Here is a 27,366-nt window from a genome sequence, read left to right as displayed (position 1 = left end):
CAATTACACCCTAAAAGATGTATCAATTTTAAGAGTCAGGCTAAGAAACCGCACACTCGCTACACTAGGTGTTACACCTTTCCTGAGGTTATGTGGGTGTGCCGTAACTCACACCCCTTTAAATGGAGAGGTTGGAAGGTGTTGTGAAATACACCCTGAGAGGTAAATGTATTTCATTACAGCTGAAAACTTTTACACGTAAAGGGGAGTGAGATATGCGACACCCGCCTTACACACAAAATGGTGTAAAAGTTTAGTGTGCACCAAAGACCTGTCTGTAGGGTTCGCAACACGCGGATGTTCATTCCGTTTTGCATTACGCCTGCTGCATCATTTTATTTTGAGATGCGCCATACATTCGGCAAACTCAACAGTGCATAAATAAGGGTTTGCGTGAGCACTTCAATTACATAACTAATGTGTCGATAACCTCTGAAATATGAAACCATGTGCTTAGTTGCGTCGACTGTGCGCCCCGCTATACCGATGCCAGTACATCGTTATCACGCGATTCAACTCGCATTCTGGTGGAAACTGTTTTAGTTACGTCCATGCTGTATTTAGTCAGCTCTTAGTCATCGTCTCCCCTGCCCCCTGGTGTTTGCTTGCTGCCTCCGTTCATTAAATCAGTGTGTACTTGTTATGAGCTGCGTTCTATTTCCTGTACAAGAGAAACAGAATCGCGAAATACACTTGACACACATCTTCACGAAGGATTTCTGGGTGCCCTTGTAGCAAGGCATGAGAACTGGAGCCGTTTTATAAAGACGCAAAGATACTCTTTCCTGTTTCCTCAATTTTTTCTAAAGGGTCTGTAGGAGCAATAACGAAGTGCACACGAAAGTCACACGAAATGCGAAGAATGAGTGAGACTTAACTTACTTCAGCTGCAAACCGAATATTCTTCGTGAGCGTGGAGTGTCTGTACAGTGTCTCATCCGGTTTCTTTTCCCGTGCTACATAATACTTGACCAGTGTCATCATTTCTTGGAAATTCTTGGTAAGATAATCTCTTTTGATGACTTGACAGAGCGCCTGGACGAATAAAGAACCACGAACTGAACCCGAAGACGAAAGATAACCTGCAAGGAATAATACACATATTGTTATAATTGCACAGCAACGTTTTTGTGACGCGTTGATATACTGGGGCGTTCACAATCACCAGCCGTTGATCATCACTGTTCACGAGTCAAGAAAAGTACAAAAATTTGATCGCGCACATTACTGTAGGAAGTAACTAGGACGCCCTCCTTCGGAATTATGGGATTTGGACGACTTTGCAAGGTGTTTTCTAGATAGTTTCTTGGAGCGTCAGAAGTGCAAGTAAAAGAAAAAGAGAGGATATTAGGATATGAAAAAATGCGGCCATGCAACAAAACTTGAAAGACGGATATTATACCAAGACAAAAAGTGCTTAAAGTTATTAGTGACATTATTCGGGAGTATGGAGCTGGAGGGATATGTGAGAGAGCGGCTGTGTCAATGTGACATAGAAACAACGATGGGAGGGGGTGAAGGAAAACTGTGCAAGTGAGGTGCTTCTAAGATAGCCTTTTAAGGTCTTGATTATGTCATAAGATGTGTGGTTGCATATTTTAGAATAAGATAAGACCTATGGATGTGTCTCTCAGTATTTGAAGGTGAAACTAGCGTGGGCGTTAAAGTTTTCCACAGGAGGCTCGAAACACGTAGTACGGCTACAGGGTAGCTAGAATGTGCGGAAACGGAAATGCTCGCTGTGTAAAGTGCTTATTTTAAAGGAAGTTTTCTCTACTCCTTTCTCTCGCCCTTCTATTCACTTTCCATCAGCACTTTAGAAGATAAGAAATACCTGCGGAGGTACTCTCGAATGTAAAGAAATCAGCACGTGAAGGCACACTTGTAGTCTTGCTCGGACCGTCAGCAAAGTGATGTTCGCCTCCCTGTTTCCAGCCACGTAACGTCTGGAAAGTAAGGTAATACTTAGGTAAATGAAATCCAACCAATGAGGCATTAGCGCTGTCATAATTCTTCTCTTTCATTTTTATATGGATATGAACAGCGTTGTCTACAATCGCACATTCAGAAACATTTGGGTGTAGTGGTAAGTCGCGTGTCTATAAATAAATAAAAGGGAACCTAGTTGGGCCGAATGTACAAATGAGCCTCTAGTATGGCGATTGACATGGTACGCAGGACTCAACCAATAGCAGAGGCAATAGATTTATCGGTTGTCATATTTTGCTTTGGATGAATTACATTCCAATAGATCTGATTTTTCCATCACCTCCCATTTCGGCAACGGCTTATTTTACCATACAGTCAACGCGATGCGAGCAAAACTAAATCCACTGAGGTTGTGTTATTTAATCCCTTACGCTGAATGTGCACGGGCTGAAATACCTTGTGGTATTGTAAGGAGCATGTTAGTTTGTAGCCGTTGGTTTCTCGACCTCCTCGAGAGTAGTACAGAATAGTAGAGCTCTCTCGAGCTAAAGTTGCTGTTGTTGTTATTTTCTCGGTGTATCGATATCCGCGCATAACTTCTTCGTCTTAATAGAGCAGTGAGGTGACATGGCTCGAAACCTGTTTCATTTGCTTACCATGCAGGGAGGGGGGGGGGGGATACACGCTTATTTCGGAAAGGTCAGCCTGACCGAAGGTCGACTTACCATTCCTCAATCAAAATATATCACAAAGATGAAGTAAAAACGAATATAAGATGATGAGGACGGCGTGATGTGTAGATGGCATGAAAGGTCAACTCATAATTTGTTCGTGAGGTCTGTCGTGTGGAGAAAGTCGAGGAAAGCTCGAGGTGACGGTTTTCTGGCTACGTTTAACCGTAAACGGTGTACGAGAGTTTCTTCCCTTCGGGTGAGCCGCAGAGTGGTCGTGTATTCCATCTTCGGGTCGATGGAGTGGAACGTGTTTTCAGGCACAGCATTTTCTACGAAGTATAGTGTATTGCGGGCGCAGAGCCGCCTCACCCGAATTCTGCTGGCGGACGACGACATCGGTACTGACGCAATTAGCTCACCTTCCTCATGAGCGTGGTGGGCAGCGTCATCAGCATATGTGTTCCCGTGCATGCCAATATGGCCTGGCACCCACTGGAACCAGACACTGTGGCCTGAGGCGAGTAATTCGTTCTAGCGCTTTGACGATCCTTGTGCAGATGTTGTTAATCTTATTAGCAGAGTATGAGACTATCATCTGTAATGCTGACCTGCTGTCAGTGAGAATCGTCCAATTGTCCGCTGATGAACGCGATATGTATGACAATGCTGCGTAGATGGCGTAGAGCTCTGCCTCTGTGGAGGATGTTTCATGAGGAAGCTTAAGAAAGCGGCCGTGGCGCAGCGGTAACACGTGCGCTTGGAGACTGGGAGGTCCGCAGTTCGAATCCGCGGGCCGGCTGTGCCGTCTGGGGTTTTTCCTGGGTTTCCCTCAGATGTGTAATAAGCGTATGCCGGCACAGTTCCCCTGAAGTCGGCCCATGGCCCTCCCCCCGAGCGGATTCCGCTTTGTCTTCCACTTCACCCTTTCCTCTCCTCCTCTCCACCACCTTTCCCTTCCCGAGAAACATGCCGCCATCAGGCAGGCAGACCTCTCGGTTCCTCCCAACGACACTCCTCCTCCTCCTCCTCCGGTACCACAGATCCGTCAGTGTACACTTCCCTTCGTTGGTGGTGTGCAGTGTCTAAATGTTCCAGCGCAAGTTGGCGCGCGATGATAGGGGGCACGTTACTCTTCTTTCCTAGGCCAGGGATGTTCGTGTGGACTGTTGGGGTACAAAGGGTCCACATAGGTGGTGCATATGAGAAGTGTGCTGTGGACGATGGTACGCAGCTTTTTAGACGGGAGACTGCAGCTCCGAACGCAGACGAGGGGCAGTTCGACTCGAAAGACTGGAGGTAATGTTATTGGTGTCGGGTGAGAAATCGCGTGTAGGTACAGAGTGTCCCTCTGTCTCGCAGGACACGCGCCAGTGGTTCCTTTACCATGCAGGACCCACCATGCAATGTATGCAAATGTTTCATAACTGCACGATCGAAGCCGGGCTTCCGCCGCAACGTTGACCTGACCTCTAGATACATTTCTAATAGATTAAATTGTAATAAACCAGCCCTTTTTGCTTCCCCTACCTTGGTTGTTTCCCCTTCATTCCTTTATAACTGTATTTACTTCGTGGCCTTCTGAACTTTTATATGGCGTGTGTGTGTGTGTGTGCATTGAAAACTTAGTGTAGATAGGCGCCGAAAAAGATATAGACTATACAAGTGCAAGCAGCGAAGAGACTTTGGAAGCGCTATATAGATGAAAAAGAATTACTACTTTTATTACCTTAAAATTATCTGGGAGGTACTAGAAATAGATGTACAGTACAGTTATGGGTCGACGTGACGGCAATCAGCGATGCCCTCAGCAAGACTAAACTTGAAAATAGGTGAAAAGTGTTTATATACAAGGGGAAGGGGGAGGAGAGACGTGAACAGTAGATGTATAGTGGCTTTGATGATGTTCCAGGAGCATCGTTTGTGGTCGTCCATGGAACACTTGCAGGGGCGTTGGCGGTCTTTCAGGGGTGTAACCTATTTGAAACCGTTAAATATAAACGCTCAAGTATAATCGTGTAAGTATCCACCGTTAAAAATAAAACGCCCAGAATATACGCTTAAGAATGCACCATTAAAAATAAACCGCGTAACTATCCACTTTTAACAATACATTCTCAAAAATCTACGGTTAACAATATATCGTTAAAAATGAACTGTTCAGAATCCACCCGATTTGATTGGTCGCTGCAGTCAAGTCGTATAGCAGCAAACGGGGGTGTCGTTGTCCGCTCTGAAAAATAGTTCTCAACTTCCATTCGTCGTGGCTTGGCCGAACCCGGATGATCCTTGTGACAGCGCCACACCCGCGGCAGAAAATAGTCCCAAATGTCTTGTGAGTTTTGTGTAGCCTGATCAGAGGTGCCACTTTAGCTGCATAAATCATCATTGAAGGAAGGAGCAAGGAAGGCATCGCTGTGCCCGATCGGATTCGGATAGCGTGTGATATTGTGTACCTGTGCTGCTGCGTAAACCCGAAGTGTGTAACAGCGCCTCGGAAAATGCCGATGTTACGTGGAGTTTCATGTTATGCTGCCTGCGCTGGTGACGGTTGAGGAGAGAATTGGATTACCTCGCCGCGATCTTTATTTTGAATCATTATTTTCAAGAAGCAAGAGACACATGCCGTTCACTTGTTTAGTCGCATGATCGGATTTGTGCAGAGTTTGATGCAGTGTGGTGTCAGTTGTGAGCACCGTAGTCACAGTGAATTCGTAACGGGATAACTGAGTTTTATTTGGTAGGTTACATACTAGATATAGGATGAAATTAAACTCTCCGTGCGGCCACGCGTCCGCTTTCGTTCGTGTCTCGTGGTTCTCTCTCTCTCTCTCTCGGGCGTCGGCTGGTGAGCCTCCGTTGTTATATGATACCTGTATTTCGAGAAGCAGCGATGCCTGGCGATAGATTCTTACTTCGCTAACAGCTTGGTCTGCTTAGTTACACAAACTGTAGACATTCTGACACGCAAACACAATGGCATGGAATTAATGATAATAAGCCATTCCCTGCTCAGAGTGCAGGTGGTCCCCAACATCTGTTTGTTTTCTTTTTGAGCACTCCCAAGCCTAAGGCATTTTACACTTTGCACAGGCTTTCAAAACGCATGGCTGTCGAGTGCCAAGACGTGGGCGCTTGCAACAAGTTGCTATGTTAAAACTTTAAACGTAGGTGGTCCATTTGTTGTTTGGAAAAAGCAGATGCAATGCAAGGGACTGAGCACTCTGGTGCAGTTTTAATCGCAAGTATTTCTGCACTATGTCTGCATTGCATCAGGTGACGCGATCGATTTGTTCTATGAAACATCTCACTTGTTTTGTGCTCAACAGTATGGCATGTAGTAAAATTTGCTGAAGAAGCGAGAAATTGAGAATTACACTGCCACATGCATGTGCACAGTAGAAGGACAGCAAAAATAGAAAAAATGAACATGAAAAAATGCAAAGGTTTAACCATACACACAGGCCAAACATGTAAGAAGTTTAATAGCAGTAGAAATAGCAGACAGGAGCAGTGAAGGGAGAGACGGGTTTACTACAAAATACTCAAGAAATTTAAAGTGCACCTATGTGGGATGCAAGGTAATAGAATCAATGTGTTGAACTGATTAATTGTTGCACGAAGCAGACACTTCCTCATGATAATACGTATACTACCTTCAAAGTGTTAAATCTGGCATTCTATAGAATGCCCCCCCCCCTGCCATTTTATAAACCATTCGAAATCGTCCAGCAAAGTGTGAAATGAAATTCATTTCATGCAGTGTCTAGGCATTCTATAGAATATGTACAGAACGTGTGCGCTGTGGCAGCAAAGTGTGAAAATGTTTTGTTTTCATCATGCAAAATATAAACAAAACTACCTAAGTCAGTAACGACAGATGAACAGTGTACTTGTACCCACTCTGGCTCTGTGTTGATGCAAAAGGATACTCAAAACTGACCAAGTCACGACGAATGAACAGTCTGCTCTGGTCGCATGTTTTTGCAAACAATACACACCAAAAATAAAAAATAGAGATTTCATTTAGAGATTTCATTCGTCAACAAGTGTTCACCGTCGAGAAGAAACATTTTTCATACTTTACCCGAAGCGGCTTTCAAAATGTACAGAATGCCTAGGCGGAGTGCGAAAGACGTTTGCCAGGAAGCAGACTTCATACTTTGTGAAAAAGATCTTGGTATTCAACCGAATACTTTGCCGGTAACATATGCTCCAGTGAGACCGACAACTGCAACCTGAAGAGCACAATTTTTGTGGCTACTCAGAAACATTCATAGTGTTAAAAAAGGGCATATACATAATCAGGTTTCAAACAAAGTGGTACTTGCCAATGTCATTGTAAGCGATTACTTAGTCAGGCTGACATATGTAGTCTACGCCGCCTTCTACATTCTCTTCATTCACAGGTGATGGCTTTGCTGATTTTGAGCAGGTAGTGGCAGTGGTTGCCACTCGATGTTTCATGAGCAGGGCATCATCATTTAATACGCTCAGGAGCAATTACTTCGCAAGATGAAAGTTACATGTTATAGTAATGCTAGCGCAAGTTTAAAGGACTGAAGTTATGCTTGCTATTTGCTATGAAAGCAGGGTGCACGTTTTTCACTTACTGTTAAAATATATGCAAAGTGTCAGATAATGGTACAGTGCCTGTTCTCAACTTCTCAGGAAGGAAGTAATGATACCATACGTGGTAGGGGGAGAACGCCTGATTTACTTGTGCACATTGCCCATTCTCCGCACTAGAGTGCCCACCATAAGCCATCCCAAAAACCTGTCATGAGCATTGCAATCCCCTGCCTCAGTCCACCATAAAAAAATTAAATATAACGAACCAATGTAGTGCAGTAGACATAATGTGGATCATTCCAATGGAGGCAAGTTCATGTTATTGAGCTCGTTCATGGACCGCACTGGTTAGAAATAACACGTTTGAACCACTATAGTTGCCTTTCGGAGCCGAATCCTTATGATCAAACTGGAACATACCTAACACTTTTTTCTTGCTCCTACCGATCCCCACGAAATTGAGCAGCTAATTAACGGACTCAAAAAAACACGTTCGTTCCACTACGATCGTATCTCAACTGAATTTGTCAGGCGGTTCCTTTAGCCTCCTCTCACAACCCATGGCCACCTTGTCAACACAATGTTTGAGGCTAGGGTGTAGACCTAAGAGTTAAAAATAGCAAGAGTCATACCTATATACATAAAGGTGCTAAACAAGGAGCTCAAAACTACAGACCTATAGCTATTCTTCTGGTCCTAAGCAAGATTGTGGAAATGCTAATCTTAAAGCGCTTGTAGCATTTCTTTGATTGTCACAAGTTATTGACAGCTTTTCAGTTTTTTTTTCTGTGACGTAAAGTCAATAGAGTTGGCCTTTGTGAATGCAACAGAAGACATAACACAAAACATTGATCAGAAGCTGCTGACTATGGGAATATTCATTGACTTAAAAAAGCATTTCATCTGTTTGATCACAGCATACTACAGAAGGAAGCTCCCCAGGTATGGTGTATGTGGCGTCCCCCAGAGCTACCTTAACAGCAGATATCAGTATGTACAGATCTGTGAAGCATAGTCACGCATGTTGCCAATAAACAGTGGCATTCCACAGGGGTCAGTTTTCGTCCCATTTCTCTGCCTAGTATATGTAAACGACGTACTGGACTATTTACGAATTACATGTATATTATATGCGATAATCATGGCATATATAGATAATCATGGCACAAACATCCTAGTCGAGGCTAATGATACACGCTCATTGTTTTCCAAAGCTAACGCAGTTCTTCTGAGATATTCGACATGGTTATCTCCAAACAGAAATATTGAAAATGCCTAGTATATCTAGCTACATCATATTTCATCCTTAACAGGAAGCAATCGCAAATACTCACTATAAACTGCATTTTGGGGACGATGAGATAAATAGATTCTCGTCTGCAAAGTTTCTGGGTGTTTTACTGCTTGAGCACCTTGATGGAAGCCACATATTCTGGATGTTTAGACCATGATTGTTCTCGGACTTCTTGCACTTGCAAAAGTCGAATTTATTTTACCTACCAGAGTCCTTCTTCTGATATATTAGGCATTGATCCAGAGCCACATAAATTATGCATTTACTGACTCACATACGCATCCCATTTGAACAGATGATATATTACGCAAAAAAGTGCACTTAGGATTGTGCTATCGTTACATCCTTACGCTTCTGTTAGTCTCACCTTTCCTTTTTGTATGTAAGTAGTGTATTTTACCTACTAAAGGTAAAACTTGCCAGCCTTGTTTATAAATTCATAAGCAGGATCTGCAATTCATCAATGATCTCCTTACAACTTTATTCATCACCATACTCACTGCGCAGTGATAACCTTACTCTGAAGCTTCCAATTTCCAGCTGTTTCTGAAGCTTCCAATTTCCAGAACCAATTTTGGGCAGTTTACTGTTGCATTTTTTGGTGTCAAGGTCTGGAACATTTTGCATTTGGTTGCACATCAGACTTCGTCCATTCGTAAATTTAAACAGGAAGTTTATGTGTTCTTTTCTACTGCTAACGGCAATAAATAATTTATGACATTGTCAAATTCTGTTTCCTGTTTGTAAGTGTGCTTGTTGTTACTTTTTGTGTGTTGTTAATTTTTGGCATCAGATTTATGTTTGTAGTTTCAAAGTGTGTTTGTTGCTGCTCTGCAGTATCCTCACAAGACAGTGACACTATTTTATTATTATTATTATTATTTATATTATTTTTGTGTCTAGGACTGCGTTGCAGGTTTACCCTACAATCCCATTTCTTGCATGTTTTCTTTTGTTTTGTATTGCTAATAAAGGAAGAGATAAAAAAAGGAAGAACATGTAACAGTGTGCAGAAACAACAGTCCCACTTGAATCGAATCCTGTAGTGTCCGTAAAACCAAACCTCTCACACGAGAATTGGCCGCAGCAGACCATAATTAGAGACGACACACACATGTAAGCCTCACACGCCCAGAAATTTAATTCCTTTCTGTGATTTTAATTACTAATCCAGCATTTATCTTAATTTTTGTGAACACACTAATTTTGCATAATGGAAAACACCTAGACTAGGGAAGACAACATGAAGCACGAAACACAACACGAAGTCGTGTTGTTCGTGTTGTGTCTGTCCCTTCGTGTTCCCTATATAGTCTCCGGGTTTTACATCATGCATCATCTTCACCAGCTTGCTTGCTTCCTAGCCATGTTTTCATTGAAACTAATTTTGCCTAGGTAAAACTTCCAGTAGTATTTGGCACATTATGGCCTTAGTAACTAGTGCACCACTAAAATCCAAATCAAATCAAATCAAATGTGAATGTGACACCTGCTGCATTTATGTTTGTTACTAGGACATACGAACTGCCCTGCTTCAGCACTTCAAGCTATTGAATAGTAATTTCAAAAAGCGGTTCATCTTGTGAACTAATAAAGCTTTCCTATGCCATTCTCAAATTCAAACAACTCAGGGAAAAGAGGTGCCGAGACCAAGAATTGAACAGATCAGAAGAACCAGGTTCGATTCCTGGCGTCACCACCTCTTTTCCCTGAGGTGTTTGAATTTGCGAATGGCATCAGAAGTCCTTATTAGTTCACAAGGAGAACTGCTTTTTGAAATTACCTACTTTTTGGAATTACTTTTTGAAATTAAATAGCTTGAAGTGTTGAAGCAGGGTAGTTGGTATGTTACAGTAACAAATGGAAACACATCAAGTCACACATCCACATGAAATGAGGAAGGAACACACACTCTAAAATACCAGCTTTGTTAAGGTGTCATCAGTAACTCACAGACAGGAATTTGCGAGGACAAAAACGTTTATTCTTGCTGAACACATACGAACAAGAGGTCTTCCTTCTTCAACTCTATAGAAGGGATGAGCCCACAGTTCTTCCTTTCATGTGTGTCACCGGCTGCATTTACATTTGTTATTATCAGATAGCCTTCCCAGTTTTCTTTCTTTCATTTTGAAGCACTACCCCCAATATTGAATAGGTGCTCTACACATGCAAACGAATGCTCTACAGAAATGACTGACTTCACCGTCGCTTTGCTATTCATTGTTGCTTAGTGTCCTCGTACAGAGGCGGACCCAGGATTTTTCGGGGGGGGGGGGGGGGGTCTTGCCTTGCACAGCATGCTATTGCACAACCAAGGTCAATTGAAACTCTATGTAACAACAGAAATTGAGGGTGGGGTCAGGACATCCCCCCCCTCCGTAAATCCACCCGTCCTCATAAATGGTTGTTAAGGAATTTTTGAATGGAAATGATATGATAACAGGAGCTATCAAATCCAAGCTTAGCAATGTGCCGAAGTACTAAAACTCCCTATTAACATTTTACGTGCCCTCTCTCACTCCTCATTCGGCACGGGCCTTATGTCCTGCCTTTTCGGGGTCTTAATGCTTTACTCACACAAGCTCACAAACTAACCTTCTCAAGAGAGACGTGGAAGTCCTGGGTTACAGAAAAACTTGTTCCAGGAAAAAGGGTCCCGAAAAGAATGGCACCAAAGATAATGTCCCAGATGGCATGGGAGGAAAAAATTGTCCCGTGTAAACTGATGGTGCTTCCAGGTTGCTTTATAGTAGCCTCATTTTATAGTAGACGTCATACTTTAACGAGTTATGTTTTAAGGGGGAAAGGCACATTTTAGTGTAAAGTTCCGGTTTCAATATATGGGAGGGCTTGTGGGCTAAAAGCTGGTGTAAGTTGGCAATGTATGCCATTTGAAGTTGGGTCACTCTCTATTATCCAGGAAGATCTCCAAGTATTCTGCGTTTCCAACTGCTTTCCTCAGAAACCTGAACCACGGTTTTGTGAGATTTGTCAATGCAAACAGAAGAAAGACAAGAGACAAGAAACATACAGAAGTACTGCCTCCAACACTGTCCTACATTTTGCCAATCACCCCAGTGGTCACCATGACAGACACTAGACAAGCACACGGTTGGGGCATCCCTTCTCCCACTAGACCGTTGTTTCCGTCTTATTGTTTCTGTAACATGTGCAACTGTTTGCTAGTCATCAAAAGTTTACATAATATCTACACTTGAAGAAGCCTGAGCTTGGGCACTAGGAAGAATAGTAGACACTCACACGGGGCTCTTGAGCTCCCAGTTTGTGTGTATCGCTCTTACTAGTGCCCAATCTCAGGCTTCTCTGAGTATGGAATTTATCCACCAGCTTACCTGCACTTATAATTAACATTATCTAAAAAATATATCTATGTATACTACAACCGTTAGTTATACTTTCCTTGGATTCATGCGCACCATGTGCACATTAGCAAAAATGATGACTGTCCATCTTGTGTTCTCACATCACACCAAATTATAATATCATCATGTATGTAAACTCATACTTCTTCACACCAAATTTCATGAAGTTGTCAGCCAGAACTCATGAACTGATCATGGCTGGGGAAGACAGCACGAACAACAGGTTTTCACACTGGGTGTTTGTTGGATGATCGATAGAAGAGACAAAGCGCTGACAAGGTGCTGCATGATCAGGGAGGAGAACCAGAAGCAGGGATGGAAGAGACGACACAACAAATTCTCAAACACAGCAAAGAACGGAGGTTTCTGGATATATAGGGCACAGTTGCATTGAAGTTTTTTGCTGTGTTTGAGAATTTGTTGTGTCGTCTCTTCATCCCTGTCTAGGGATCTCCTCCTTGGTGTTTATCAGAAACTGGAAGGAATGCAGAAAAGAGGACACATATACACAGCTTGTATGCTGCTCATTTTCCAGATGAAGAGAAGGTATTATATGCTTACTAAGTTATTGGACCTTCACTTCCAAAAGACATGAACCTAGCACGCGCCATGCCTGTTGCGAGTTTCATTGGTGAACCAGTTCTTGTGTCTCATTCTAAGTTTCAAGTTTATTTTTATAAAGTGCCCATTAACAACCTATAAGGGTCTACCTAATGGTTCACAATGACCTAAAACAAAATAATGAACATTAGAAACATCATATAACAAACGGCTAAACAATAGGTTTTACAACACTATATAAAATACGCTACAGGGCATAAAAATGCTGACACCGTGCTCATGATAAAAGTGATTGAAATTAGTCATTAGGCAGGTTAATGGACTATATTCACTGTGTGTAGCGGTGTAAAAAATTGGGGAATGACATAGCACCTTTGACGGCACATTAAAAGAAAGAGACGATAGCCGATAGGTACAATCAAGGAGGGAATGAACTATGTACCTGTGCAGGAACAAAATGTCATGAATAGCTCAACGAGATAATAATGTTGGCGAACCTAATTTTCGTAGCAGGTGATGGCAGTGGTAATAAATAGAAACGCCATTTTGTCTATCATAGAACAATCTGATGAAAAGCTACTGCACTTTTTCGATCACTTGTTGTCTTGTCAAGTCTAAAGAATTACATGCGGTACAAGCAAATTCTAGATGTGGCACAACCAAAGTGATGTACAGACGTAAGAAGCAAGAAGGACTCGAGAATAATTTAGAAATGCGGGCAATAAGACCAAAGTTTCTCATCGCTGCAGATGTTACTTTGTTGGCACGGTGAACAAAAGATACAAAGTGCTCAAGATAAACGCTGAGATCACAAGTAACACCGACATGCACAAATGTTAAAGGGGCCGTAAACAGGCCACCAAACATTTCTGAAATAATGATACCCCATGAAAGAACGCAGATCATAATACCCAAATATACATTTCGTTCGGCTCGTGCCAGCTCATTGACCCATATAACTGCTTTCAAAGATGAGTAACCAGCGAGCCTCTCTCCACCACGCATACGTCACATGGCTACGTAGCGTTTTGCCGTCCAATCGGGGGGCCGAGCTGCGCACATGACGTTTCAAATTACCAGCCAATAAACATACTTCGTTATCAGCTGTGAGTCCGAGCGCTCAGTTTGTTTGTGTGAAACGACGTTTTGCGCTCCGTGGTTCCGAAATTCAACGTCATGACATCTTCAGCGTCTCCGGCTGGCGCAAACGTCAACAGTTGGGCTGCTATCACATGACGCGATTCGAACCCGGGTTCCTCCCAGTCACGACGTGACATGACCAGCACGCTATCCACTGTACTACGCGAGCTGGTGACGCGATACCGCGTGGCTCAAACCAAAGCCCAGTTGTCGGAACCATTCGAAGATGACGAAGATGTTCCATCGCGCACCTACCTAAGATTCCGGAACTGTAGTCCCGGATATTCATTCGCGCTCGTGGTGTGCTGCGTGCTACTGCCCAGAAAACGTAGTGCGCGTATGATACCTAAATTAAACGCATTTCTTTTTCAGTTTGGTGCTGTAACTGTTTAGATTTTGAATAGAAGATGATTCAAGTTCATCCAGTCCAATTCCGCATTTGAAATTAAATAATAAGTGGAACACTCGATCGTAATTGGTGAGGAAAGCGCTACGTCAAAATGACGTAAAGTTAGAGCGCGGGGCGGAGCTAATATGCGAAAGGGTGCAGTGAATATTTCATCCGTATGCAAGCGCCTTTTGTTTTTGAGCGTTAGTAATTGCGAGGAGTTTTCACTGCATAAGTTTCAATAATATAACACAAAGAAATGTGCACCTTTTGTACCTGTTTACGGCCCCTTCAAAGTCGAAAGATAGTACTTGTGGGTAATCCAATTAATTTTCCTTGTGACATTCCCACCAGCAATGAGGTAGAGTATCGCCGGTGGCGATGAACCTCCCCACTCTCCAAAGCCAAAATAAAGTTGTTGTTGTTGTCCTTGTGAATGAAATCCTGAGTGTCATACCATCATTAAGCATGAGTAAGTTATTATAGCACCCCTCAATAAGAGAAGTAATATCATCCCGGACAATATACAATCTTTAATTAGCATCTAATTTCTCTCAACAGCTTCAGGTCATCTGCTTATTGAAGAACATTTTAATTTTTCACACAAGTTGGAAGATAATTCACAAAGATGTTAAAAGGTAGGGGAGCTAGGTAAGGCCCCTGTGGTACACCTGCGGATACATTATAAGAGCATGAATAACCGTTGACACGAACGACATTCAATCTGTCAGAGAAATAAGAGGCAAACTATGAGCAAAGTGGATTACTAATGCCATAGTGTGATAATGTACATAATAACAATGGGTGACAAACCGAATTGAAGCCCTCCAAAAAATCAAAAGAAATAGTATCAACTTGTAAGCCCGATGCTACTCTTTGTCCCATATAATTAAGGAAAGTGACCAAGTTTGTTTCTACTGCTCTACCAGAAGTAAAGCCATGCTGGGTAGCTGACAGCAAAGATTTAAAAACGACGAAAGGTGGATGAATGTTTTCGAAGAACTTCGAGAAACGAAAATAGCGATATCAGCCGATAGTGTGCCGAAGAATTGGTGCGACCCAGATTCATGTACCGGAATAATAGATTTTTTCCATAACGATGGGAACACACATTGTCTAAGAGACCTATCAAATATAGTTGCTAGTATGGGAGGAAACACTGAAGCACGACCTTTCACAATGAAGTTGGGTATCTTGCTGAAGCCACAACTTCTGTTACCTTTCAGGTCTTTCATAGCAAAATAAACATCTGACTCAGTTGTGTAAATGTGTGACAGTGTAAAAGAAGTTGTAGGAATGCTGGGTGCACGCTTTGCACAATTGCAAGGGGAGTTTTGCTTTGTTCAAACCACATTTAAGCAAACTGCTTAGCAAATGCATTGGCAACTTCAATGGAGTGAGTCACAGGGGCGTTGCCTTCTAACACACATACAACAGGTATCAAGCGATATTTTGATTTAAACACAGCTCTGGAACATTTTAGGATTTCTATTAAGCGAACCCCCTACAGAAATCATCCCGTCTATATAAGCTTTTTATTTGACGACGACCAACTGAAAATTTATTGTGCCAGTAGGAACTGCCCATAGTGACATATCTGTGGTGAAAATGAAGCTTTCTGCGCATGAGGCATCTTAGTTTCCGAGAAAACCAGAAAGGGTATCTTCTCAATTCGACTTTGAAATTTGACTACATTTTGAAATAAATCTCGCCATGTCGCGATGTCGATGCCATCAGGAACTAAGCTGGTAAAATTAGCTGTGGCAATATTAATCTCATCAGCATTTGTTACTGGAAACCAGTCAGCGTTGGCATAAAATCTGCACAGCTGTAAGTAATCGCCCCTACTGTACTCATAGCCGTTTCTGACCTCTGGATATCGTCGATTAGCGGTAAGGGGAAGAATAGTGATCAAGGGTGGATGATATTTGTCAGGCTCAACTAATGCGGATGAAGTAGTTATGATGGGAATTGATTTTCTGAGGCTGGAACAGATCGAAAAGAACAAATACATACAAAGCCTCATGTGCCTAAGAAATTCATGATGAAAGAAGGAAGTCACTGAAAATGGTAGCTAGCTGTAGGACTCAAGCCCACATCTTCTGGATTACCGGTCCAGGGCTCTTATCAATTAAGCTAAGCTAACATACGTCCCCAGCGACTTCGAAAGGTGCGTCATCTGAAGGGACAAACCAACCACTACAACTGGCTAGCTTTGCAGTGACTTCCTTCTTCCATCATTGAAGTGGTTATTATGTCTTTCAGATGAAAGTTGCTAATTACCAAATCCAGTATGTTGGAGGAGCAGTTCTTAAATATATTTGACAGGACAAGGCTATGCTAATCGAGAGACTCAAGGAGATAAGAGACCTTGAGCCTTAGTTCGCCAGTTGAGCCTTGGTATTTCGACTCAAACAGACTTGTGATTACTATAGCCGGATTTTTAAGCACGAAAAAAACTTGTTTTTTGGCACCTATAAATGGCGCAAAAAAAAACATTTAGGCACCAAAAATGGCATTCTAGACACCATAAACTTATTTATTTTTTTCATCTGTAGCTCTGAAAGTGCAAAAACAAAGTGAATAAATAAGTTACATCTGCAAGAACACTATGATAAATGAGAGTTGTGGAAATTGATGTTCTGAGGCTGGAACACAGAGGAAGGATAAACACACCAAAGCACAGTGACTTCCTTGTTTCGTGAGAGTTGTGACTATTTCTCTAACATTTTTGCTGCACGAAACGTAAAGCTTATCCATCCTACTGTGGTCACAAGGCTTCTAGTCATTGCCACCCGTTTAACGACACTTCTCAGAAGGGCTTGTCACGGGCAGCGTACTGGCGCTATGCGAAGTGGGCTTGGAGAATCGAAGGTTTTAGTCTAACGCGCAAATTTCTTAGTCCTAGATTCTATGAAGCTTCACCTTCTACATTTCGTTTTCAGCATTACCACTAGACTCGCACTAGCAGGCAAATATGGGGGATCAAGTCTGCTTACACTAGACATGCTGTCACTTTCGCTCGTGTACCTATGGCTATGGTGGACTAGAAACTCCACTCTGGCCCTGACTGCCCGCAAGGAGTTCAGCTTCCTCACGTTGCAAAACTGTAGGGATCGTACCGGGCCTGTGCTGTGCCTCTCTTCGTTCCTCACACCCCTCATTTACCCCACACCCGACAACACCGTTACAAAACATGCCCATATTTTACAATTACGACGTGCAAAACTGCACAATGCTAGAAGGTAGAGAAAGAACGAGCAACTGTACGGAGTAACAGATTCTCAATTATCAGCTTTACATTTCAGCACCTTTGAGATACTCGCGCCTTTCAAGTGATCGATGGCTTCAAAAGGATGTGCGACGTGACCAATGTCAATTTCACCTGGCCAATGAAGTTTCGCCACCGCCTTAGAGCTGTTAAAGGCATTTTTCGATGTGTAATCGGAGTTTTAGGCATCTTTGCCACAGTAGGCACTAATGCTGGAATAGGCATTTATAGGCAGTATCACATCCATACAGGACGTTTCTCAGTACCCAGTTCGCGCTCCTGTATTGATAAGGCACTATTACAACCGCAAAAAAAAAAAGGCAATCGCTTAGGAATCTGGGCTCTAGTGATTACTTTCGAGGTCGTACCGTCGAAAGGCAGGAACAGATGCATGAACAGCGATAAGGACACCACCACAAATTTGTAGACCCAATGAGCCATAATCTCTGTCATGTCGGAAGACCTGATATTCGTTACAAAATAATCGGAACCAAGGAAATGAGAATGCAACCAAGTTTCGGTAATTCATATATTATCGTAACTGGAAGCCACAGGCTAGTTGAGAATACTCTTTGCCTTGTGCGGAGACCTCTAGCGTTCTGATAATATACAGAAAACATGTTAGTCATGCCGAATGTACAGATAAAGTAGTAGCACTTACAGTAGCCTCCAGTGAAGGAATTCTGTCACAAAATACACGGGACAAATAGCCCTCTGGCCAAAGATATTGATTGTGGGTTAGATGAAAGCTGACGCTATCCGTTACTACACAAAAGGAAGAGTAGGAGCTGTAGCGTGTTAAATCCAGCCTGTTAGTTAGATTTGCAATGTTTCATGTGTGTTTCTGCTGTAGTGTTTGTGGTCAAGAAAGAGTTCCCTCTTGATGTGAAGCTAAGGTTTCGGCATATCACCTTGATGATTGGGTTATGCTGGGGGTATGGGAAACCAAATAGAAAACATGTCAGAGAACTTCTCAGACAAAGCATTCAAAGCATGTCACCATAAGTTAGTGAAGAGGCCTTGATCAAAAATGCTTTGACGAAGTTGTGCTCACAGTCGGGTTACCAGTGCATTAGTGCAACAAGTGAACAAGTTATTGCAAGCCTATGATTGCAAGTGTTATGATTTCATATTGATTGAACAGAAGCTTTCAGAACAGTTTCCTGTCCGCCAGAGTTAAGCTGTGCAAGCTCATCAGACCCTGTCAAACTTAAATGTATGTTTTATTCCGAAATAAGTTAGCTAGATTGCATTACACGCTTTTTCAAATTATCATAGTTTCCATTCTTGGGACGAATTTTTGCGGATGACCCTACGTTTAATCTAGACTACATTTTCCTTCCCTCTAGCAGTTTTGCAAAGGTACCCATCTCACTAGTGAATCTTAATACCTCGGAAAGCATTGGTCCCACCAATTCCATATGGTTGTGATCAATAACCAGTAATTCGCCATTACGTATGGGTATATTTCCTAAAGTGATGCAAACTGTAAAAATCGTTGTCTTTTATACGATTGACACAAAAAGGACTTAAATAATTACAATATCAATGTTCAATGCCTCTCAGCTTTTAAAAAAATGCTGCAAAGGGGTTATTAATATTCACATTTTTAGGTTTATGAATAGGCATGATCTGATTACAGTGGAGCAATTTGGTTTCTAAAAAGTATGGTTAATATAGTTTGCACTCCTTTGTACAGGATTTGCACTTCATCAGGTACACAAGTAGGTACACAGTACGGAACATTTCCTTCGCTTCTAATTCCCTATCGTTTTCGTCTTTTACTTTTCCGCTACATAGTCGTTCTCTACATGTGTACCTATCTGTATACCAGACGGAGTACAGGCCCTCCACGAAACCTCTTAATTTTTTGATGTGCTCCATCTTTGTTGCGGATTCCCAGTGCTTATTTTTGGACAGACACTGCCGGGATTCCTTTAGTCAGTGGGATATCTGGGAAATGTCCACCAATGAGAAATGTGTTTCAGCCTACCACACTAGTCCTTTTCGTCGGAATCTACTAACACGTCAAAATGTCTGACTTACTGCTTTATTGATGACCTGTAACTCGAATTTACAAACTGTACCTTTCTTTGTCATCACAACATTACTCTCGATGACCAAGGTTGTGCACACACTGACCCAGGTTTGTTGGGCTCATGTCTCCTGCTCATATATCTAGATACACAGAAATCTGAAGAATAAACAGAGCTATGTTTTGCCGTCTCAGACTAAGAAACGCACAAATTGGATATGACTAAAATCACTGGCACATGTAATGAAAGATTTGGTAAACCAAACAAAGAAATCGTGAAAGCAACTAAACAAGATTATTGTTACGAAGGTCTCGTAGAGCAGATTTTCTTTGCAATTCTGAAGAATCATATAACTGTTGCTTGCCATGTGTGACGGATGCTCTATGGACTGTAGCATATTATCATCAAGGTGTTCGTTCTTGTTCATCAAGGTGTTCTTGTTCGCACGCTGTCACTCAGCATTGGCAATGGTTTTCTCTCTTGAAACTAGTGCGCTGCGTTTCGTACAGTATGTTATACACTGCAATGAGCTGGCCAAAAACTGAGGCTGCAGCCTGTCCAACTCTCTCCTTGGAACTAGCTGCCCTCCCATATACCCTCTCACTAACATACAAGAAGTTCTACGGCAGAAAAAGAAAAAAAAAAGAAACGGCGAAAAGTAGATACACTTGAAGCATATCGTTTCCAACTGGATGCATCTGCAGGAGTTAAAAGACGTGGAAAATCATACCACGTCAATAACTTGGTTGGAGTGGTTTGAAGATCCACAACTTCACAATACAGTCGTCCAACATACGAGTTGGCTGCAGCGGCAGAGCTGGTTAGGAATTTGGAAGTAGGAAGCATGTTAGAAGAATTTTATTTGGGCAGTAAATTTACCAAGCGCACAAGCTGCAATGACTGCTTTGAATAGTCTTTTGCGCTGGCCGCGCTGGCCCTTGCAACCCCAGCACGACACGCGTCTTCACTACAGCCACAGAACTACTTATTTCTTTTATAGGTTTAGCCCATGGTAATTTTCTAACTTAAATCACCGGCTTTACACTCACCAAACATCGGCCAGTTCTGTGATTATTTGCTGCGACATTGGGTCCCCTAGCGGATTCCGGAATGAATTTATTTACGAACAATTGTATGCTTGAAATAGCCCGGCGCATGCAATATAGACTTGTTTTTTGTGCTTGATATAGTGCCGTCAAAACTGTCACAATTACCACAATTACTAGCTGTATTACATTTCCACGTGCCTGTATGCGCGTATACGGTTTCGCACCGGTTTCGTTTTGTCGTCTGCCATATTGGCAGGAGAGATATGAGCGAAATTATAATTTCATGCTCGCGCTGGGTATGGGTGGTTCGGTAGTTTGGGAATACTGGAGCGAGTGCGAGAACACCAACATTCTCAACTCTTGCCTGATAAAGTCGCTCGTCTTGGGAGTGCAGCACAGGTAACGATAGGTTAGGTTAGGTCAGGTTCGCATCATAGATGAAACTGATAAACTGATTAAACACCGAGAGAATAAGGAATACAGAGATGGTCACAGACACATTCCCGAGAATGTATTTGTGATCGTCTCTGTATCTTTGTCTCCTGGTTTAATCATTTTCCACATTAATAACCAGTTATTGCGGCGGAATTGCAAAATGAAAAGAGAAGAATAAAAATAAAAATCGGAAGAACTGACGAGAAATATGAAATATTCGAATAGTACTTTATGCTCATTTAAATACTCCAACTGCAGCTGCAAACTACAGGTTTTTCTTTCACATTGTGATCAATGCGCACAAAGCCATCGTCGAATAATTTATCATAGTATTAACAGCACTTCAAGCACTGATTCACTGACCTGCCTGACTTCACATACATTTTCACTTACATGATCTACTTGGAGCCCTAATACGATATTTTAATTTCGATCATTCTTTTCGGCAATTAATAGGGCATATGGAACTGCGACTTCTTTATTTGTGTTTGCTCCCCGAGGACTTTTTCTTCGTACAACAACGTACCTCAACGTACAACATATTGAAGGCATGATGAAAGATCTATTGAGAACAAAAGACCACTCGAAAATGTGTTTAAAAGAATTAAGAAAGTGGAATAAGCATTTCACGTATCCCGTCATCAACGCTATACCGGTTCAAAAGCAAGTTCTTTCCATTGTGCTTTCAACCTCTTTATTTGATGTTGATGGTTATGGGAGAGTTTAATCGTCAGGGGCGATACCCTACCCCGTTGCTGGTGGAAGGGAATGAAAGAAAGTCGTAATTGATTCCGTGTACTATTACAGGTATGAGGCCATTTGAAGAAGTTCCAGGCGGCCGGGAAATGCGGTGTAAACAATAATGACTACGCATACATCACAAAGACGACGACGACGACGACGATCAGAGACGATAGTAACAACAAAGCATTCACAACCTTGAAAACTTCCCCGACAATTCCCAATCTGAACCGCGACTTCCGCAGTCTAGCCTGGTGTGTTCTTAAAAAAAAGGTTCACTACGGTAACATTCCAGTATCATTACCACGACCCCAGCCGCACCGCGGTGTCCATGGACGGGAAGACGCTCAAAACTAGCAGTCGCCATGTTTGCTCGGGAGGGAACTCGGCAGAGTTCCGGGCCGGCACCACCGATTGCGTACCTGGAGGTGCCAGAACCCCAACTCTGTCTAACCCAACCTGACCTAACCTAACTAAAGTTAGCTAACCTTACCAAATGTATATGATCCAAAGCTTTTTACCTTTACTTTTCCTTTCTGACCATGCACGCGTATTAGCCGCAACACAGATAGGTCGCAGTGCATCTATTTTCCACGTCTTGAATGGGAAGATTTCTGGCACATAACGTACACCCTCACATGTGTTTTGTAGGTGGAATTATATCGGAATGTACAATGTACAATGCACAGGACTTGGAAGGCTGTAGCGTACCACGTCAACGCTGTCTGCACTCGTCTTGAAAGACTCGGGATTTGTTCCAGAAATTCATCTGGAAATTTGCCAAAGACAGAAAAAGTACACAAGCGAGCTGGTACAACATTGAAGTAGGAAGCATCACCTTGAGCATGTGGAGAATGAAGTATACAGGAGACACACAAACGTGAGTTTCCTTTTCGTGAGCTTCCTGTATACATCGTTCTCCTCATGCTCAAGGTGATGATTCCTACTTCAATGAAAATTTCCCCATCTTCCTCTCAAAGCGCCCCTCGGCAGTCACCAATTTGCAAGTGATCATGAAACACAAATTGATCAGGTGAAATGCCTCACTTTGTAAACAGGTCATAGCATGGCACAGAAAATACAGTATTGTATACTTGAATCAAATATTCAGCTAAATAAAGTGACTATATTAGCAGTAACGTTGAGATCTAACCTGTACATATTTTTTTTTCAATGTTATGCTATAGAGTTATTATTTTGTTCACCGCAGAGGAACTTTTGTTGGATGATACTGATCCATGAAGGAAATTCCTTATCCTGTTACTTTCCATCACACATGTGTGAAGCAGCAAGTACAATCTGTTTGCAAATGATCATACTGAGGTAATAAAACTGGACTCTGTAACAACTTTCAGAAACTATGCACGAATGGACCACGTTAACTTTGTTCAATTATATTATGACAAAATGGATAGTATGTAGCCTTTCATGCTATGTGAGTTGTATGCCCATATATTGTGTGACAGTGTGTGCAGTGTGACTGTGGTACGTAGATAATTTAAATAATGTCCATACATATGATGATCCGATTTTTTTGGGGTCACTGGCATACATATATATAGCATCCACAACTAGAAGACATTACCAGAATATAAGCGCTGTGAAGTAAAATTTTATTTTACTTAATATATATCTTTTTTCTTAAAGGGACTCTGACTAGAAACTGTGGGAGCTCTTTCGTACTTGCAGTCGATAAAGCACCCAACAAGGACTCTCCATGCGAAAATTGATGCATTAAAACCCCGCGGTTTCTCTAAACTCGAATTTTAAACATTCGACTTCATCCGAGTGCAGCACGCCTAGCGTCAAACCGAGAAAACATACGTTTATATAGAATATCCACCCCGGCCAACCATCAAGATGACGTCAACACGGGGGCCACTCGCAACACCCACAATTAGCTCAAACGCGTCACGTGGTCACGCAATACCTGTCAATTTCCTTCACGAAATGGCATTTCTATGTTAATATGTTTTTATTACAGGGACTCAAAAAGAAAAATGTACCCTGCATTTATCACCTGCAACAGTTTCTACGATTTTCTTTTCAATCTGTACACGCGTTCCATATATTCTTGCGTATCCGGTCAGCTGTAATGGATGCCGTATGCCGAGCTTGCGAACTGCGAACTTGTGTGACTCCCGGTTCATCCTGTTTGTTCGGGATTCTCCAAGGTCGAAAATAAAGTTGTTGTTGTTTCTTTGTTCGGGTCATTGGGTTGGTGTTGGAGCTGGTCGCCATATTCTGAACGTTTCACCTATCGTTGCGGTGTACTGTTCTTGATCTGCTGCGAAGCGACGAACCGCAACGGCAGTCACTCGCCTCAGCGAAATTCTGTCTGCTGCATCTCAAAGGAGCATGGGGACATGATGATACCTTCAACTAAAGAAACCAAGTGTGCTCTCGTGTGGTCCTGACGGAAAAGTAGTTTCAACAAGGTTAGCAAATTTATTTTTCAGTTCCAAGTCTACGTACTGAAAACCATGCAAGTGCAGTCGATCATTCTCGTAGCTGTTGTGTAACGCGTATGCTTTCTTATGTAATCCCACAGAACCCTCCACTTTTTCAACCAAGTTATCTTTATGAGATCCTTCTGATGGCTTCTTACTAAGCTATGCCGCTAGCATTGAGATGGGGAAGCGTCGTGGTAGCTGCACCTCCGCTTTCGAAAGATGAAACAGTCTTTCCACACTGTGCTTACTGGCTTTGTATAGAGTCTGGCAAATCCGACAGACATGGACTGCCTTTTTCAAGAAAGTTTGAAATGTAAGTATGTGTATATTGGTTTCACATATCCACCACATATTGAGCGTGTGTATGATTGTACTTTATATTCTACAGCATATCAGCGTACATTAGTATTCAACACGTAGTGTGGCAAACTCGACATCAGTCACACAAAGCCAACAATTGCCTTTTCTTCAATTGCTTATTTTTATCATATCATGTTTTTGTCTATATCTCAATTTACCAACCAACAAAGTATATTATTTTTGTATAATCGTCTGATATTTAACAAGTTACAGTTTTACCATGGTTTTGGCGCACTATAGCCCGAGTTGCTTATGTGCCATTAAATTGAATCATCATCATCTTCAACTGCCATTATTCAATTGAAGTGCCAGGTGGATATAATGATATGGCGAGATATATTTTTTGCTGTCATCCTGGAATTGCTCATTTCAGAAGAATAGTTACCGTGAAGTTTGTTTTCGTTTTCGGAAACGTTAAGAGGACTAAAACCAAACACTTTTCTTTCAGAGCATCCCTTATGCACCTGCATTTCAATTCCAATCTGTATTACAAGAATGACAGACCACTCAACAGAGATGAACATCTGAAAGTGAAAGAGCTGGAACGAAGATACGTTAATCTGTGTGAAAGGTGTTTAGTATGTGTGTGAGCCGAATACATAGGTCTCAAGCTGATTCCTGTCTTCAGAATAGGTGACAACTATGCTCCCTCTATCTATTAACCAGCTCCACTTGTTAGGGTTCGCTGTAAACTAATGGAGCACATCATGTACTACCACGTTGCCAACCAAGTTGAGTCTTGTCTATTTCTTTTTTTAAATTCCAGCATGGCTTTCGGCAAAAGGGTATTCGGGCAAAACTAACGTAGTTGAATTCGTTCACAGCATTTTGAACTGCCTTGATTTCTGGGTACACGTAGATGTAGTATTTTTTTTATCTTGTAAGGGCTTTTGACACTGTGCTGTATGCTCGCGTGTTGGCCAAAGTAGCCTAATTAAAATTTGATCCTGCTAACTGGATATGCAGTTTCTCAACTAACCGTAACCGTTGCGACAACTCGTGAGGAGAACCTATCATATCGCCATCATGCAGCATTTGTTATGTTACAATCGCTTCACATTTTAATCTAGTCAAAAGCAAGGCCTTTTGGTGATCGGTGTTGTATGATTACATGTCCCTCCGTTATGTAACGCCACACTGGGTTCTTCAACCTATGAGAGATAAATAAATATATTTCCAAGTACATTGTTTACAAGGCTTGTTATTACATTTCGCCACACTACCACAAGCAATTGTTAGAGTAGTGGCCCAGGGTATGAAGCTCGCCACTAATCATCATTCAAACAAAGTTCATAATATAAAATCCTTTACTGACAACACCGGCTTAACACAACAATTAAGAATAGAGTAAACGTTTCATTGCTTATCCAGGTGGCATCATCCCTACAACAGAGAACAATAAAAAACAACATCAAAGGAGTCAAATCGGTGGTGCGCATTCCTTTCATCCAACGTATTTCATACGCTATTTGGAGGGCACTGTGCCCATCAGGCATTTTGACTGTGCATATCAAGTTGAGTGCATAGAATGTGATGCAACCTACATTGGCGAGATAGACAAAAGACGCGGGACAAGACTAAAAGAGCACACAAGGGACGTTGCCAGGGCTACTTGTGCTTAGCTTAGCTAACCAAGACCGAATTAATCTACCATTGCTGTCCTAAGGGACATATATTTTGATGGTGCAGTAACCTTTGCACATGACTAGCGATGGGGCCCTAGAAAGCTCTTAGAATCCTGCTTTATCAGGCGTGATGCTTCAGCCTGTAATACAAACCGTAGCCCCCTATCGGATGTGTATGATGCCCTCTTAGATAGGCTGATGTGCTCGTCTTTGGCCTTTGTTGTACTGATGATGCCACCCGGATAGGCGACAAAACGTTTACGCTCTGTTTTTAATCGTTGTGTTGAGCGGTGTTTGCAGTAAAGGACGCTACATTATGAGGTCGTCACCCGGCTTTTGGAATATATTTTCAAATAAAGTTGTTGTTTTACAAAGCTCAATACATTGCAGAAATCACTCTCATTGCCTATCATTTTGGGGGTGACATTCTTGCAGTCACATGAAGCACTGAAGGGTCAATTTAAAAAGTAAAGGCAGTCTGATTTATGTTCTTGCCGACATGGCACAGCGTATGTACGAGGTAGCTCCATTTCAGAAGCCTGAGAACACTCAACGCAATTGGTGTGCTAGCATCAGATATGGTGTACAGTATTACATATTTGCTTTTGCTAGGGAAACTAAGAAGGGTAGATAGAAAGGCAGTTACAACCTGTTTCCACAAAAGACACTCAGATTCATTAGCAATTTCCTCCAAGAGAGCCAAGGCTTTTTCTAGATTACTAGAACATGGGTACCTGGTTATCAATACCAAGAATTCATCTACCAGAGGTCAGTGTTTCACACACCCTGCTTTCCATCAACACTATTAAAAGGTGTGACCCCAAACCTGCACAAAATTCCTGGAGAGTCTTTACTGGACACGGTTGCGGTCCCTCTCACCAGGTGCTCTCTATGAACCTGATTCACAGTTCTGGATGCACTGCCTGAGCTAACTTCAGCATGCTTTCCCAACACGAATGGTAACTGCTATGAGGAGTGTTGTACTTACTGAAAGCAACATGAAATGCTGTACCTTGACAGGTAATGTTGATATCCTTCTTAAGACCGTAGAGAGATGTTCCTTGCTCCCTTTATTCCAAACTGTACTATCAGACGCAAGCCCACTTGCCACCAAGCCAATGAGTTGTGCCTCACAGTCAGTGCAATCAAGGGAATCTATCACTGAGGCTCAGAAAAGCTCTTTTCCATCGGGATCTGATCCAGCACTGAGCCGTGAGAAGCCCCGTGAAAGCACCAGGGTTTCTTCGAATTTTAGATGTGCCAGCTGTTGTTTTCCTCCCCCTCCTTCTTTTTATGTAGTAGCTGATTACTTTAGCCTTGTACTGCTTTGGGGATTGAAGATCCCCAAACTATAACTAGATTTAGGCAAATAATAATAATATAATATTATATAATATAATAATAATAATATATAGAATAGGCAAATAATAACTAGGCTTTAGGCAAAACGAGGCA

General features: G+C 42.1%; 1 protein-coding gene across 4 annotated transcripts in view; it reads right to left on the bottom strand.

Moving 5' to 3' along the window:
- Positions 1-27,366, bottom strand: part of LOC135378927 (caspase-7-like) — a 307,214-nt gene that overhangs the window by 121,751 nt on the left and 158,097 nt on the right. For all 4 annotated transcript variants that reach the window (XM_064612101.1, XM_064612102.1, XM_064612099.1 and 1 more), the window contains exons 7-8: positions 1,835-1,946; positions 883-1,082 (exon numbers count right to left, since the gene is read on the bottom strand). In XM_064612101.1, coding sequence (XP_064468171.1) covers positions 883-1,082; positions 1,835-1,946 — 312 coding nt within the window. The remainder of the gene's footprint in view (positions 1-882; positions 1,083-1,834; positions 1,947-27,366) is intronic.

The sequence above is a fragment of the Ornithodoros turicata genome, chromosome 1 (assembly GCF_037126465.1).
Source record: "Ornithodoros turicata isolate Travis chromosome 1, ASM3712646v1, whole genome shotgun sequence".
NCBI classification, from domain to species: domain Eukaryota; kingdom Metazoa; phylum Arthropoda; class Arachnida; order Ixodida; family Argasidae; genus Ornithodoros; species Ornithodoros turicata.
This window is presented reverse-complemented; position numbering and strand designations above follow the sequence as displayed.